This window comes from Hemibagrus wyckioides, linkage group LG03, assembly GCF_019097595.1.
Source record: "Hemibagrus wyckioides isolate EC202008001 linkage group LG03, SWU_Hwy_1.0, whole genome shotgun sequence".
NCBI classification, from domain to species: domain Eukaryota; kingdom Metazoa; phylum Chordata; class Actinopteri; order Siluriformes; family Bagridae; genus Hemibagrus; species Hemibagrus wyckioides.
The window spans coordinates 28,715,438-28,733,219 of NC_080712.1; the positions used below are offsets into that span (position 1 = coordinate 28,715,438).

The window sequence follows — 17,782 nt, forward strand, 5'->3', positions numbered from 1 at the left end:
TTGATTCCAGTAAAAGGAACTCTTAATGCTTCAGCAACTTTGTGGAAACAGTTTGGGGATGGCCCAAATGACTGCAACATGACTGCACACCAGTGCACAAAGCAAGGTCCATAAAGACATGGATGAAAGAGTTTGATCAAAATGTCTTGGTATGCGGAAGCATTAAGAGTTCCTTTCACTGGAACTAAGGGGTCAAGCCCAACCCCTGAAAAACAATACCTGGATTCAATGATTTGGAGGGGTGTCCCAAAACTTTTGGCAATATAGTGTATGTATTTGTTCTCACATAATTTAAGATTTAGTCATCTGTAGCTTTTTTGTGACATTTTAAACATATTTAATTATGATGAAATTCCTTATGATAGAATGCTTGATTAAAATGACTTTACAAATATCTCTCTGCACTGGTCTACTCTAACCCTAAACCGGTTTGACAGAGGAAACAGCTTCCCAGCCCCAGTCCTGGAGAATCCACTGTCCTGGGCATTTTAGTGGGGTTTTTTTTTCAGATGTGTAGGGAAAAAACACTGAAATGTACAGGACAGAAGCTTCTCCAGGACCTTGACTGGAAACATGCTGAATTGTCTACACCACCTTGACGTTTGGTTGGAATCGACCCAGGTGGGAGGAGCAGGAATACATGTGACTCTGCCCTCTCCATTTTGATTCATGTCTGAGTTGGATCAGGTCTAACTCTATAATGTTGGTTAGTTCTGCCCTGCCAAGAGGAGCTGGATTATGTCTGACTCCACCCCCTGGATTTGTAGTTAGACTCTACATAGATAGGAGGAGCTAAATCAGGTACCAGCTCCATCTTTTGTCATTGGTCCACCTGGATTTTTGATTTGACTCTTCCCAGTCAGAGGAGATGGATCAGGTCCAACTCCATGCCTTGGACTTGTAATTTAAGTCTACTCAGGTAGGTTTAGCTGGATCAGATCTGAAAGCATCCTCTGAAATTTTAAGTTCAAGTCCCAGATATGAGGAGTTGAAATAGATCAGACTCTACACCCTTGACTTGTGGTTAAGACAAGCTGATTCAGATCAGGACCTCTCTGAACTTTTGGTCTTGCAGCTTGGGCTACATTTGTATGGAGCAAGAGTAATTTATACATTTTAAATGTCTTCATAATACAGATATTAGGCCACCATTCCTGTCTTGAGTACCATAAATCCTAAATAAATCATATAAATTCCTTCTAAAATCACAGTTTTATTTTTATATTCTCTCAGTGATCTACACGTGGCATCACTGCTGTCCCCGTTCCCGAGCAGCTCTGTTCCTTGCGCAAGGTGAGCTTGTGTTTCGACGCACAGCCCAGATTTCCCACGCGTTTTCCGACCAACTCTGCATCCTGCGCTACGATTGGTTAGCTGCTAATCAAACAAAAATAGTCCTCCAATTACGCACTGGCTTCTGCGCGTAAGTCTGAAGAACGGAGGCGGGTCTTATCAGAAAACGGGTAGACCCAGTAGTGAAGCGCCCCGGGACCGGGAGGAGGCAGAGCTCCGGGATTGGCTGCTTAAAGGGAGTGAGCTGAAGGTAGAGAGCTGCACAGGTCGCACTGACGCCACACCGGAGAGAAGAAGAAGAAGGATGCTGCTATAAGACACAGTCGGCTCACATCCCCATGCAGTAAACCGAGGTGTTGCGCCGTCTCTCGTCCAGCTTAAAGCAATCTCCGCGTTATGGATTAGAGGGAAAGGTCGAGGAGAGAAGCCACCGTAAATCCCCGCGGTGTGTTATCCGGATTTACAGCGTTGGATAAGGCGAAATTGGCCTCGAGCGACCGACTCGGGACGATGGAAGCGAACATGCGCAAATTCACCGTACGGAGGTGGTTCTCGGTTTACCTGCGCAAGAAGTCGCGCTCCAAAAGCTCCAGTTTGTGCAAACTCGAGGTGAGCGCTCTCTCTCTCTCTCTCTCTCTCTCTCTCTCTCTCGCGTCTGAAGTTGTGAGGTTTGCTGTTGTAATCACTGCTCTGTTGCTATGTGAAAGTTGTCTTGGTGCAGATTTCGCCTTGGACGCTGCCTTGCCCAAAGCGCATTGCGTGTGTTGGACTGAAAGTGCTCACCACCTCCACATTGACACAGCGAACTCCACATCCTTTAGCTTGAACAAAATAGGAAGTGACCAATAGGTTGCAAAAATAAAACCTCAAATGCCACTTGACCTAGACCGGATTTACATTTATAGCATTTAGAATGACATCATCTCCAGAAATGTTTTATAGTCTCTATAGGACTATACAAAAAAAAATCCTAAGGTTAACACAGTGTGGAAAGAAAGGACACAAGCATGAGTATTGAGTATTTCTGAGGTGTTACTGACAGCACAGGGTGAGACAGAAGGATGCTGCCTAACAAACAGCGCCTCTGAAACTCTCTGTAACCTGCAGCACCATTAGCACTGATTTTTTAAACTAATGCAATAATATTTTGGCTATTTCTTGAAGCAATTTCCACCCAGTATAATAAAAATATACACCAACCAGGCATAACATTATGACCACCTACCTAATATTGTGTTGGTCCCCCTTTTGCCCTGACCTGTCATGCACTGTATATTCTGACACCTTTCTATAAGAACCAGCATTAACTTCTTCAGCAGTTTCAGCAACAGTAGCTCGTCTGTTGGATCGGATCACACGGGCCAGCCTTCACTCCCTACATGCATCAATGAGCCTTGGCCGCCCATGACCCTGTCTCCGGTTCACCACTGTTCCTTCCTTGTAGCACTTTTGATAGATACTGACCACTGCAGACCGGGAAGACCCCACAAGAGCTGCAGTTTTGGAGATGTTCTGATCCAGTCATCTAGCAATTACAATTTGGCCCTTGTCAAAATCACTCAAATCCTTACACTTGCCCATTTTTCCTGCTTCTAACACATCAACTTTGAGGACAAAATGTTCACTTGCTGCCTAATATATACAACCCAATAACAGATGCCATGACCAGGAAATAATCAGTGTTGTTCACTTCACCCGTCAGTGCTCATAATGTTATGGCTAATCAGTGTAAAATCCAGTAAGTTCACATTATTTAGAGGCCTGCTTGTTTTTGTGTTATTGAGATTTAGTGGAAATCTCATTCAAAAGATGTGACTTACCGTATTTATTTTCCTTGCTATAGACTCAGATCCAAATATTTTGTTAAATTCTTTAAATAATTAAAGAATTAAAGAAGAAAGAGTTAAATTCTAGAAATAATTAAGAATATTTGATAAATTATCAAATTGATGTAAAATATTAAAATATTAAAAATGCTAAAATATTTATTTATTTATTTATTTATTTATTTATTTATTGCAGTTGAGGTACTGGGCTGTAGTCCCATTGAATTTCATGCAAATGATGAAATTCCTTTGAACTGCTTTCAACTGCTCCTCGTCCTTCCAAACAAGCAAAAATGTTTGACGACATGAACGGCTTTGACAACGCTGCCTCACAGTGTTAGAAGTTAAGCCATCAAAGTGTCTGTGTACCTGTGATTAATATAGTTAGCTGATGAGACATTAAATGTGGCATTTATGTTACGCAGCAAAAACGGTACGGAGCAAAGAATAGCCTGAGCGGAACCGACCTTTGTTCATTTGTGTACAGATGGACTTAAATAAAAGCAGCAGATGTCAATTAACTTCACTTGTAAGCTTAATTAAAGGCTTATCTTTATTTTTTACATGGACTAGAACATTCTAAGCCCTTTTTTTCCTGGCGCGCATATATTTAGGTGCCTTTTTTACATTACATTTGCATGGTGCGTTTATCTAAAACAACAGGATGCAACTGAGCAGTTGAAGGTCTGTGCTCAATGTCACACAATTGTCCATTTTATTGGTTGTGCTCAAACCCGAATGGATTCTCACATGTATCAAAAAGTTGCAAAGCCTGTATTTAATATGACGCTTATTGTCTGAATGAACAAATAGTTTCCCTGAAATGAAATGCAGAGGCCTGAATAATGTGTTTTGCTGCGAGGAAAATTGCATTTAGTCCGTCCTTCAATTGCTGCATTGTCCCTCATCTGTATTCCTTTGCTCCGTACGAAGGGAGAATGGATATAATGTAATCAGGTTAATATGTGAAGATCTAATATTACTCAGGGAGTAGAGAAAACTAATGTAAGATTGTGAAGGGACTTTTGGGTATAAGAAGAAAAATGATGCGATTTATTAATGCCTAGTTTAAAAGCATTAGAAATATGTTATTAACCACAATTCTGTTTGCAAACTTTCTAATGTCTTTTCCTCATGCACTTTTTTTTTAAGTTTGTAGTGAATAAAATACATGACAACTGCATGATTTCCGCTGATACCTTAATGATCAACGGATCATCAGCTGTACGTTTCAGCTACAGATTACTGATGAAGGGCAGGAAGATTCATTCCCAGTATGAGCGTTCACGATGGTAGTGGTGGAAAATGCGAAACACTATCATTCACAAGTTAGTTCAGAGGAAGGCCCAAAGGCTAAAAACACCACAATTTGGACACATTTGTATGATAGATGTGAATCTCATTCACTCTGCACTACATCTCCAACAGTGGAACGTCTTGCATGGACACTTTTCTCAATTTGCCTGCTGCCTCCTTGTACTTTCTGCGCTTATAGATAGTAAAGATTCTCTGTCCTATTCAGCAGTGTTCAACGTAATCATCACAGCGGATCGGAAAAGTTGAGGAACACCTTCAAACCAGTCAGCGGCCATCAGACAGAAGGGTATTTTGTGCAAATGAAAAACAAGGCCAAACATTTTATGTTTTTTAATAAGAGATTGCAATTCATTTACAGCTGTTCGGATTTCTAAATTCTAAATAAGATCTAGCTCGTGAAAAGGTGAGAATTTCATAATCAGCTTTGTAAGAGTGCATAAGAGTGAACACGACATGTAAAAACAAAAAATCCATCTCTGTAGGCTAGATGAAGTATGTCTAATCCATAATACAAGTTACTAACTAATCTAAAAAAAAATCTAAAAGTCAAGGCTTACATTAACAGCTGAGTTGCATCTTATATGGATTTTATTTATTTATTTACTTATTTATTTATATATTGTTTCCATTTTAAACTCAAAATTAAAAGCTAAATTGCACAAATGGCGGACATTTATGATTTTTAAGGCACTTTATCCACAAATCTCAGTACAAAATTATTTGGATCATCACATCATGATCTCGAAACGATTCAGTTTAAAACAAAATGAGATAGAAAAAGGGCTAATTGGTCAATTTTGTTTATTTATTCTGCTGGACTCAGAGCTTTACAGTATGTGCTGCTGAAGTCTGTTACAGTACCTCCTGTATGGGCAGCAGACTACAGCATTAGAGCTTTGTGCCCTTAATTTGTTATATTGGCACCAGGTTTCAGGTCCTGGAACACACACAGTGGCTAGCAGTGTAGCTCTGCACCAGTTAAAGAAAAATGCCTGAAACGTATCTGAGAGGTGGGCGGATTTTGTATCATATGCACCGGCAAAAATACGAAGGAGAACAGAGAGAGAAGAGGAGGTGGACGTGTGCTTTTTGAGAACAACAGATGGTGCAACCCGGGACACATAACTGTTAAAGCTCAAGTTTTCAACCAGAGTTTTTGGCTGTCAGAACGTGTCCATATTACACGCCGCAGGAATTTTACGTCTAATTGTTTTGTGTAAACATGACAATCTGTCCGGGCCTGGGGGTAGAGTCGCAGCTCTTAAAACAAATCACTTATAAGGACGTTCCTGTCCAGATATTTCAGCTTCAGTTAGAGCTGTATCAAAAAGACATCCTCCTGGTGTGACCCCACTGGTCATTATCACCTTGCAGTTTTTCATGAAATTTTGATAAAGTGTGAAAGCTGTTTTTCAAGCACAGGAGCAATGCAAAGAACTGATTAAGGGTCTTCTTGAAAACTATCCATTGCACTCTGAGTAAGTGTCATGATACTTCCTCGTCTCGTCTGCATGATAGCTTCCAAAAAGTTCTTCTTCCCCTCTTCAATGTTGGTACAAAAGCACAAAAACCCCAAAACTACAAAACGATGAACCTGTGTACCATTTTGCAAACCGGCAATTAGGAGCCACTCTCACAAAGGAGTTGTCCAGGTATTCAGGCCAAGTGTAAAAACACCCTTTATCTCACAGTTGGCTTGGGAACATCTGGAAAACCTTTATGAACAGCTGGTATCTGTGGCTGGAAGAATAGGGAATTCTTAGAATAGTGCCACCATGACCCTGAATGAATGAACATTTTTCACCATTAGATGTGTTAAAATGACACTGGAATATGTTATTATGTGGCATAAATAAAACAAAGAAATATTTGTTGATATGCTGAAGCTTTCTGTTGCAACAAGGTTGTAAATTTGAATCCCAGGTCCATCAAGCTGCCACTGCTGAGCCCTTGAGCAAGGCCCTTAACCCTCAACAGTTCATTTGTTTAAATTAGATAAATGGACATCTGCCAAATGCCATGGATAACCAGGTTTATTTATCAGTATTCTGGACAATGCTTTCTGAGTCACAAGAAGTTGTGTATTTTGTCCAAAGAGAAACAGTACAGCAGTGGCTGTTTACAGCTGCTATAACATAAGCTATAACAGGAACTAACTTGTCATGTGAACGTTCCTCAACATTAAAATGCTTAAAATGCAGTTTATTACTAGATGAAAAATCATAGCCATTGGCCAAATCTGTGTTTTATAAGCAGGAGAATAGAGATTACAGATCTAGGATTAAAACAAAAACAAAAACGATTGTGCAGCCCAGTCACTACCCTTTATACGTCACTAAGCCTGGATATACATTAATGAGTGCAGGGTCTCTAGGCTTAAAGCTTCACTTCTCCATGACAAATGTTGTTTTATAATTAAGACTACTGTTTATATTTTTGTAGAGAAAATCTGTCCATCGTTGCAAACACCGCACTGTTATTTCACAGAGCTAATATTTGTCACATCCTCTATCAGGTGTATTTTTAAATATGATTCAGCTGTGATTCACTCCAAGTCTGTTTACGACAGCTCCATTAGTCGCAACGAAAGCTGGCAAAACCTCTCGCTTGTACACATGCAGGTTAATGGCAGGAGTGTTTGTTTCTCTCCAATCACATGCTCCCCCTCTGTGCCATCTGCTTCCATTGCAGGATGACAGCATCCTGAAAGAGATTGATATAAGCAGCCATGTGAAGGAAGGATTCGAGAAAGCTGACCCATCACAGTTCGAGCTGCTTAAAGTGTTGGGACAGGGATCCTACGGCAAGGTGAGCTCCGAAACGAGTCCCATCCGTTAGTCAATGGCATGCAAATTCACCTTTCTATGAATAAACATCTGGTCCTGTAAAGCTGTGCTGTTTATCTGGGGTTCGTGTCTGTTTGTGCATTGTAACTTAATCTGCATTGTAGATTTGCTCACTAACTCCAGCAATACAGGGGTGTGGTGTAAAGTAAAAAAAATTTTTAAAAAATGATTATAATGATTATTTGATTATATCTATAATTCATGTCTGCAAAAATGAATTTGAAATAAAAATACAGTTGATTTATTTTTATTTATTTTACTCTAAAAAATAAATTTGAAAGATTTTAAAATGACCAGCTGCTTCCAGTCAGTTTGAATGGTATTATTATTATTATTATTATTATTATTATTATTATTATTATTATTATTAAAACATGATATAATGATGATCGCTCAGATGGTTGCCTCATACGTCTATGGTTCAGGGTTTGATTCCCGCCTCCACCCTGTGTTAGTGGGGTTCCCTCCATCACTCCTAAGACAAGCGTTGTAGGCTGACTGGAAATTGTCTGTAGTGTGTGTGTGTGTGTGTGTGTGTGTGTGACTGTGCTCTCTGATGGGTTGGCATCCTGTCCCTGACCCCACCTCATGGCCCAAGTCTCCTGGGAAAGACTCCAGGTTTCCAGCAACCCTGTGCAGGATAAACAGTACAGAAAATGGATGAATGGATGGACCATGATGAGAAAGGACATAATTTATTACAGTGTTGATATTAAATCTTTATATCACTCATGGGAAGTTTGGAGAATGTTTACTTCTTTTTAATAAAATGCATGTGTGTATGTTGTTGGGGTTTTTTTTTTTTACAGGTATTTCTGGTGAGAAAAATTAAAGGCTCAGACACTGGGCAGCTCTATGCCATGAAGGTGTTAAAAAAGGCCACACTGAAAGGTAAAACCATTGCTACAATTTATAAATATTGCAAATGATCCATCTAGACCATGTTTTGATAGTATTTGTCGAGCTCCCCTATAATAAATCAGTCCTCAGCAATTTTAGCGAAACGTGTAGTATGCACATAATTATATGAAAAGATGAAGGAGCTGAGACGCTCTGGGGCAACATTTTAAAGAGCGTTTCATTTAGCAGCAGGGAGTGACTGCTCGAGTACCTACACAGTCCTGGAGGGTTCAGAGTGTTCAGCAATGTCTCAGTAAAGCCAGTTAGAATAGAAAAAGTGCCTTGAAGGAACATTTGGTAATCTTTGGTCGGTTGTACACTCACCGTCCACTTTATTAGGAACCCCTGGACATCTGTACGTTTGTTATCAGTAAATATTCAGTCGGTCATGTGGCAGCATCGTAATACATTAACATAAAATCACGTTATATGTGAAGAGATTCAGGACACATCAAACATCCGAACATCAAAACAGTACTGTAACTCAAATGACCATTTTTTTTTACATCCGTGGTGAGCAGTAAAGCATCTCAATATGCACATCAAGTTAACCATTAAGAATCTGAAGCTACACTGCACAACACACTGACCCAAATAGAACAGTTCAAGTTTTTGCCTCATCTTTTTCCATTATATGACCTCTGCTATCTTCCTAACATTGAAAAAAATGGAGTTATGATTTATTTTTACGTCATCCAATTTTCACATCCCTGCTCACTCCTCCATTAAGAAAACAAAATTCAATATAAAATGAGATGTTCACAAAATGCTTTTTCCGCCCTCTTTTATATTCCTTTTATTTAGTCACACCATAATTACAATAATCAGTTTGTCATTATGGTAGTTCATGATGTCCGTTTCCGAGGCATCCTTTTGCACAACCTGCGCACAACCCACGTAACTCTTTGCGTGTAACTATGGTTACTTCCCAGACTCTTTTTAACATGGGAGTTGTTCCTCAGCTTTTACTAAGTCATCTGTGTGAGTTCTTTGTGCCCCTGTGAGTGAAAAATAACACCACCAGCGAGAGCGACACCTTAGCAACAACCGGCTCTTCTTCGCTTACATAAAATACTCTTCTCTTCTCTTCTCTTCTCTTCTCTTCTCTTCTCTTCTCTTCTCTTCTCTTCTCTTCTCTTCTCAGTAGTCTTGGAGATGTTAGATGCTTTAAAAAAGCAGGGATATCATCATTTGGTTTGCAGATATACTACCAGGACTGAGTTTCAGCCAGTGATATCATGCAAAATAGAAGCAGCTTTCACAGAGTACATTAGAATTGTGTTTGTAATGCCGATCCACTCAGCAAGAGAGATTTAAATGCTACTCAGACAGGAACAGGATGAAAAGGGAAACCCAGGCTTTTCTGATTGACACGTCTGTGCAATTATGAGCCATTACACTTCAATAACTCCATATGCGATCATGTTAAACAGTAGTAAAGTGCTGAAAAGATGTCCAGGATGAGCCGTAGAGGTTTACAGAAGCAGTTCTTATTCTTCGTGAAATTATCTGCTGACGAAATGATGTTGATTTTTGGGGGGAATTCCTGTCTATGTCTTTGCATTTGAACTTCTGTTCTCCTGGTTTGTTGTCCATCAAGTGCGTGACAGGGTGCGATCCAAAATGGAGAGGGACATTCTTGCTGAAGTGAATCATCCCTTCATAGTGAAACTTCACTATGGTGAGCAGCCATTGCTTCTCTCCCTGATTTATAAAATAATTATTAACCACACAGCATGAATTTGACATTAGTTCCTGCTCAGTATCGCTTATGTTATAGCAGCTGTATTGACACTAGTGTACACATATGCTACATTTCATAACGGTCTTGATTAGTTTTTCAGTGCTGCATAAAAAATGTATAACCTTCCAGCAAACTATGATGCCATTTTTTTCCTGCAGCTTTTCAGACTGAGGGAAAACTGTACCTCATCCTGGACTTCCTAAGAGGAGGCGATCTCTTCACACGGCTCTCCAAAGAGGTTAGTTGCTAGTCGACTCAGGTTTTCATCGACTCTCATATAGCAACGGTTTTATATAGAGCCTAAAGTGCCTTCATATATGGAACCTCAACAGTTACCCTTCAAACTTTTTAACCATTTGTAGTTACATTTAATGTTTTAGAACAACTATAACTTTGAGGCAAGTTACTTCCTGTTATCACCTATGTCATAGCACTATATATATATATTAAAATATTTAATCGCAATTAATCACGATTGTCATGAGTTAACTTGCGATTACTCGCAACTTAATCACACATTTTTATCCATTCTAAATGTACCTTAAATTAATACTTTTTTAGTTTTTAATACTCTAATCAACATGGGCATGGACAAATATTGAAATGTATGTTGTTTATTATTAGTGAAACCATATTCAACATAGAGCATGAAGACTAGACATGTTTCAAAGGTCATAGATATTTTTCTTGTTCATGTCTATTAAACATGAAAAAAAGAACAATTACATATTTCTTTGCACTGAGCTTTACTTACACAAGCCTGTTAACATTTTCAGATCACTTCTTCTAAACATGCAAAGTGTACATTTATTACTGAAACCACCTTAAATATAAAGAACATAGGCATGTTTTTTCAAATAACTTGTTCATGACTATATTAAACACAATAAGAAAAGAACATAACACAGGTTCACATTACGTCTCCGCTGAACAGAGTCTAGTGTTGTCTGCCTTTGGCGAGGGGCAGGAGAGGGGCAGGAGAGCTCTCTGTATCAGCTGTATGCTTCGCCATCAAGTGATATTTTAAACTCGACGTGCTGCGGTGATGATAACTTAATTCACATCCACAATAAATGCAGACTTTGTCTTGTCGACAGAACCATCAGACATCGTTTTATATATGAAAAAGACGCTTTTCTTTCTCAATTACATATATATATATATATATATATATATATATATATATATATAAACTATATATACACACAAAAAGTTAAGGATATTGGGCTTTTGGGTGAAATTTCAGGATGCACCTAAAATGCACTATAACCTTTACAGGTGAACTTAATTTGACCTTCTCTTCACTTTTGAATGCACATGTCCAACTGTTCAGTGTTTCAGTACTTTTTGCATAACTTGCTGTTCTCTAACAAGGTGCTTAACGGCAAAATTCACAACTGGTGTTTGATCCATGAATCGACCAATACATTTTCTGGTTCAATTAGAATTGGTATTTAAACAGTCCTCTTCATCATGCTGTTCACATTTCGATATCATGAGACCAAGACGACACCTAACAATTGATCAACAGTACCTCGCCATTGCGAGGCTTCAAACAGGATGTTCTCAGAGGGAAGTGGCCACTGAGCTTAGAGTGTCACAGAGTGTCATCAGCAGGTTGCAACAGAGATACAGAGAGACTGGAAGAGTCACAGAAAGGCATAGAAGTGGACGTCCTTTGACCACATCCCACGTTGATGACCGCTTCATTGTGAACAGTGCCCTGTGGAACCGGATGATGAATGCCAGTCAACTCCAGGCACATTTAAGGGAGGTGAGAGGCACCCAAGTGTCACATCAGACCATTCGAAACCGTTTACATCAGCATGGTCTGCGTGCTAGATGACCTGCAAGGGTACCTGACCACACCACCAGGCACAGGAGTCGGGCCAGGGAGCATTTACGCTGGACGAGGGACCAGTGGGCCTCATTGCTGTTCTCTGATGAAAGTCGATTCATGTTGAGCAGAAATGATGGCCGCCAACGATGCTGGAGATGTCAAGGAGAGCGCTATGCATCAGCCACTGTTGTCACCAGACGGTGGTGGTGTTACAGTCTGGGCAGGTGTGTCTACTCAATACAGAACTGCCCTACATCTTGTGAATGGTACAGTGACAAGCCAATACTACCTGAATAACATCATTAATCCAGTCATTGTGCCCCTGCATGAACAACACAGGCCTAATTTCATCTTCATGGACAACAATGCTCCAGCTCATCGAGGTTGCATCATTAGGGAACGGCTGCTGGAGGCTGGGGTACCTCAAATGGAGTGGCCTGCACTTTCTCCAGACCTGAATCCAATAGAAAACCTATGGGATCAGCTGAGTCGCAGTGTAGAGGCTCGTAACCCTGCACCCAGGAACCTCAATGACCTGAGGGCCACCCTTCAAGAAGAGTGGAATGCCATGCCTCAGCAGACAATAAGACTCGTGAACAGCATGAGACGTCGTTGTCAAGCTGTAATTGATGGTCAAGGGCACGTGACAAGGGCAATTATTTATAAAATTTTTTGTTGTGGTATACCCACCATTGTTGTTGGCTTTTGTTTCAGTAAATTGTTTGAGATGAGGAAATCACCATTGCATGCTTCTACTTAAATGCCCTACTGTCATGATATAATATCACTGTAGCGTGAACTTTTTACATTTTCCATAAATTTCACCCAATTGCCAAATATCCTTAACTTTTTGTGAGTAGTGTATATATATATATAAACACTATATAAACACTTGTTCCCTCACCAACATCACATTTTTCTCCCTAATAAAGCTTTTCACTGTGCTTAATCCAGATTTATCATAAGTTTAACCCAGTTAGAGGAACATACTGGTCATTTAGAAGTGGAGTTAGCACGGCTTTTTACCCTGGTTCAAGATACACTGCTCTGAAAGCCCTAATGTCATATTGCAGAATAACCACAACATGAAGACTTTCCTGTGGTGGAAAACGTACAGGATGCACTACATTCAGAGTCGTTCTCTCACAGAAAATTAACCCACACCTCTACAATGCCAGTTTAACTTCAGATCTTTTAGTAGCCACATCAGCATCGTAGCTGTGTGAAGAGGGCTCCCTAATGGAGATTTATTCCGACAATGCTGAGTAATTAAAGGCATGTCTGCCAGCTATTCTCCGACGAATTGTCCCGCATGGTGTAATTACCATCGCCAGTGCTTTGCTATAACGCTCCCTAATGGACTCTTTCATTCCCTTGATTGCATCACTTATCTTTTGTATTTGTAGGAACAAAACACACACTATTCTGAGATTTCCTTCATGTCTCTTTTATAAATAAAGCACGAATAGATCACTATATGTCTATATAATGTGACAGATCCCAATAATTCATAAACAGACCATGTTCATGGAAATTAAATGAGTATACTTTACCATTGTTTTTCTTTCACATCATATTTGTTTCTTATGGGATTTAAAATGGCTGCACTGTGTTCATTTAGCTGTAAACACTACTGTCCACATTCTATATTGATGTCCCTCCTTTTACAACCAGGTCCCTCTGAAGCTCCGATTATAAAAGGGTGTTTTTTATTTATTTATTTATTTGAACAACATGAAAGTGAGCAGTAGTCAAACCAGTGAAACGGTGAACACAGCAATACTTTAACATCACTGAGGACACTTAATGCAGTGTATAGACAGAACATTTGTTGCCGTGGTGACAGGACAGGAGATGCTATAAGTTCTTTTTGAAACTCATATAGCATTAAGAGCTTCAGAACATAATAAGCGCTGTGCATCTTAGACAGCACTTTTCTATTCTTATCTGCAGCCTGGCTTGTCCTTTGTGCTTTTTTTTTTCCAGAAAGAGGTCCAAGTCAAAAAGTATATGCTGTAACCAAGAATAAACTACATTTCTTAATAGTAGGCGGTCAGCACAGTAGCAAGAGTTTTGATTTACTGCATAGAAACAGTTTTTCTTTTTCTGTATAGGTACGTGGTTTTCAAGCTTTAATTTAAAAGAGTAATTAATGTTCTTTAATTAAGACCTAAAATAAGACCTCTAATTATGAAGTGTCTTGTCTTGATTGTCATGTGACATGGTCATGCACTGGGATTATGGGAAATGGAAAAGTTATAGTTATCAAATTGGGTCTTAGGTGATTAAGAAAATAGAAAATGTAATCTTAATTATTGAAATGTAAATAGAGCCTACATTTTTTTTATATATATATATATTTTTAAATGGACCAAGAGGAAAAAAGTTATAGAAATCAAAATCAAGTTGCATCAAGACACATAAAGAAGTCATGTATATTGTATGAATCTAAACTTGTGGTCTTGAGAGCTTTTGTGTTCTTCACAATTCTGTCATTGTACATTTTCTTCACCAAGAATTCCCTGTTCAGTTCAAATAGAGGGTTTTTTTTTTTTGCCTTAATAGTTCTCTCAGACCAGACTGAGCGTGTTCCCAGTACTTTTCTTCCGACGGTGATTAATGATGAATCCTTCCTTCTGCTAAGCATCCAGTCCCACCTAGTGTGAGCATCATCACCTTCAGACAGTCTCCTCACAAACTAATAACGCTTGAACATATGGTCTCTGTTGCCACGTCAACACGACTCTTTATTAGGTCAATAAACCGTATGTGACCACACGTGAATAATTTTTGCCCTTTACCCTCATAGTGAGCTAAAACACTGGGTGATTTTCTACACTAAATCAGAGCGGCATAATCTATTAATACACTCCAGCTATTCAGTAAGTAAGAAACCCAGCACACCGTGCCAGCCTTACCTTTTAAGCGTCGCTTCTATTTCTTTTTAAAACAGCACCGGGCGATTGGACAGACTCTTTATACTCTCGTTGATGCCATGCGTGAAGTTTGATTTAATCATGATCCTCAGCGCAGAGGCTGGAGAAACGGGAGATGTGAATTAATTATCGCCGGTGCTAGAATCAGTCATCTGCCAGCAGCAGCTGCCGCACTCCTACCTGGAACTTGTTACGGTCCATGCATGCCAATTTTCTTCCCTAGAATGCCGGTGTCAGTCTCTCAGCGTCATCCTGCACAGACCCAAAATGAATTCCCAAGTAATTAAAATGTAACCGCTGTAAAGTGAACAATGTTTTTTTTTTTGTCAAAAAGGTAAATAAATAAAGAGAGTAGGTGGTTAGTTTTTCTCCTGTTTTAAATGCATGAAGCATTTTAAAGATTGATCAGAATCTTTTTGGTCTGCTTCTGCTTTTCTCTGCAGGTCATGTTCACTGAGGAGGATGTGAAGTTCTATCTGGCTGAGCTGGCTTTAGCTCTGGACCATCTTCACAGCCTGGGAATTATCTACCGTGACCTCAAGCCAGAAAAGTAAGTCTATATACTCTTCTAAATATATAGATTTACTCCAAACTTTATACTGCGTGTCCTACAGCAGAATGTGATCCACTTTCTACAACCAATTATTTATTGCAGTCTGCTTCAGAATTATTTTTGTCCTCGCTAAAGAAAAAAAGATTCTAAAATAAATCTTTGTGGTTAATTAGCTTAAACTCAAACTGGAAATATGAGAGAAATCTAACCTGTAATTTAACTGAATTTATTTTAAGAAAATGCCCATATCCCCATATGATTGTTTGGGCAATCATTAAGAAGTTTAACAGAGCCAGAGCTGTAATGAACCTGTTTAGAAGTGGATACGAGTGTATTTTTCCCATTTCTCCAGTCATCTCAGTTGGAGATTTGTAGAACATGGCATCATTTTGAGGATGGCTAAGTTTCCAAATGTACAATTAGATGGCAACCTTATGCCAACAAACTACTTGGAAAGACACGAGAAAGCATTTTCTTTCATTTAACCACAAACACAAGCGCCTGGAGATCACCGAACACTACTGGATCTTTGCCTAGAGCCGGGTTCTGTGGTCAGATGAGACACAAATAGAGCTTTCTAACCACAAATCCTCAAGTGGGTTTGGTGTAAAAAGGAGGATTGTTATACAGAACAGAAACTAATCCACACTGTTATGTAGACTGGTGGATCTGTGATGTTGTGGACATCAAAGATGGTTTCTCTCTAAAGACTATGTTAGAATATGTCAGATCCTGGACTCCTTGAAGTACCAGGAGATTTTAAATAAAAATCCGCTAAGAGGTTACGACTGCATCGTAGCAGGATGATGATTCAAAACTTACATTCATAGAAAAATGGTTTCATGGCTTGAGAATCAAGCTTGTTGACATCACAACCCCTGACTTAAACACCATCCACGGGAGAGGATCTAGGACTGAGGAGGATCTGGAGACTAAGGATCGGTCTCAGATTCCTTGCTCTGTACTCTCAAATCTTATTAAGTGATAAAAGAGAGGTGCTGTTATATAGGAAATAGATAGGGCTTAAGTGTTATTCTTTTATAGAAACTAAGTGTGTGATTAGTCTATAGTACCTTCCCATTTTTACCAGGGATGACCGCTAATTTTGAAGCTGTACGATCCATTATAAGTTTCTACACCAGTTATTATGGGCCGCAGAAGCACCACTCGGCTTAAATACCCTCGAATAAAAACCTCAGCATCATTTCGCTGGCAATCCTGCAGTTCAGCCGAGGTGATATAACCACTCGCTTTGATCCAAAAAAAAAATCCATCCAGGTGCTCAGGTGTGATTAACACAGCAGCTGTGCTCGGGCCAGATTTAGAGGCACAGTCGAAGCTTTTTCTCCCGACAGACAGCTGAAATCTACACCAGTATTCTGCGTGTTCAAATAGCAACACTTTTTTGGGTTGGCTTCACAGTTTGCTGAGTGTTGAACATCACACTGTTCTCTAAACTGGCTCGTGAGAGAGGATAAGCAGATACTCTTCCTCATGCTCACTTCTCCTCAATGGGACAAGCGAGGGTATGAGGAGGCATACTTCACGTAGGGTTCCTTGGAGAACTGCGCCACGGACATGCTGTGCTCAGTGCAAATGATTAATGGCTTGTAGCTAAAGGCAACCCGCAGGACATTGGACCGCTGTTCGTAAGGACAAACACGTCTTCAATCATGTCAGACTGCACACACCTCAGAAGAAATAAATGTTCTGTTGATTTCAGTCTCTTCAGGATTTTGCAATTTTGTGATTCGCAGAAGCAACCTTTACTATTCTGAGGAGCTTGCGTTTTTTCAAAATGAAAGCAGATTTGGTGCAGATTTAATTCACGCCTCTTCGATTCACGTGCATCAAACATGAGTACAGCTTTTATAGAATGATTACATATGTATTCACTGGTTGGAGTTTAAAAGAAAAATTCTGTGTTTGCAATTTCACCAATTCAAGTAAATCTCAAAATTTTTTAAAAAAGCCACAAAATCAAGCAAATTTGACTGCAACAGTTCTAAAATTTGACTGAAATCCTGGCAGGCTGTTTAGACACATTTGCATTTTAATTTGTCTTCTTTAAAAGTGTTCAATTTAGTTTCTAAACCTTTGTTACAGCATTCTTCTTGATGAGGAGGGACATATAAAGATCACTGGTAAGATATAGCCTTTCTTTTCCACCACTTTATTCAGCTGAGCGAAGGACTTACGTTGAATGAGAACTCTTTCTCTCTTTCTCTCTCTCTTTCTCTCTATCAGATTTCGGTCTGAGTAAAGAATCGATAGATAATGACAAGAGAGCATACTCGTTCTGTGGGACCATCGAGTACATGGCCCCAGAGGTCGTCAACAGGAGAGGACACACACAAAGCGCAGACTGGTGGTCATTTGGCGTGTTGATGGTAAGTGTGTTTAAGGCCGAAGGCGAGCAGGTTGGATACAAGACTATCTAATTATAGAAGCTTTTATCTTCAGTAAACAGAAGAAGAGCTGTAGGCATATCAGGTGTGTGTGTGTCCTCATTGTAATGCAGTAAGTG

At 39.5% G+C, this 17,782-nt stretch overlaps 1 protein-coding gene across 1 annotated transcript in view; it reads left to right on the forward strand.

Annotated features, from left to right (window-relative positions):
* Nucleotides 1-1,466: 1,466 nt before the first annotated feature.
* Nucleotides 1,467-17,782, forward strand: part of rps6ka2 (ribosomal protein S6 kinase, polypeptide 2) — a 34,263-nt gene continuing 17,947 nt past the window's right edge. The window contains exons 1-8 of the mRNA XM_058386660.1: nucleotides 1,467-1,902; nucleotides 7,128-7,244; nucleotides 8,092-8,173; nucleotides 9,783-9,863; nucleotides 10,085-10,164; nucleotides 15,146-15,252; nucleotides 17,362-17,399; nucleotides 17,503-17,645. Of these exons, the coding sequence (XP_058242643.1) occupies nucleotides 1,804-1,902; nucleotides 7,128-7,244; nucleotides 8,092-8,173; nucleotides 9,783-9,863; nucleotides 10,085-10,164; nucleotides 15,146-15,252; nucleotides 17,362-17,399; nucleotides 17,503-17,645 (747 nt within the window). The 5' untranslated portion in view covers nucleotides 1,467-1,803. The remainder of the gene's footprint in view (nucleotides 1,903-7,127; nucleotides 7,245-8,091; nucleotides 8,174-9,782; nucleotides 9,864-10,084; nucleotides 10,165-15,145; nucleotides 15,253-17,361; nucleotides 17,400-17,502; nucleotides 17,646-17,782) is intronic.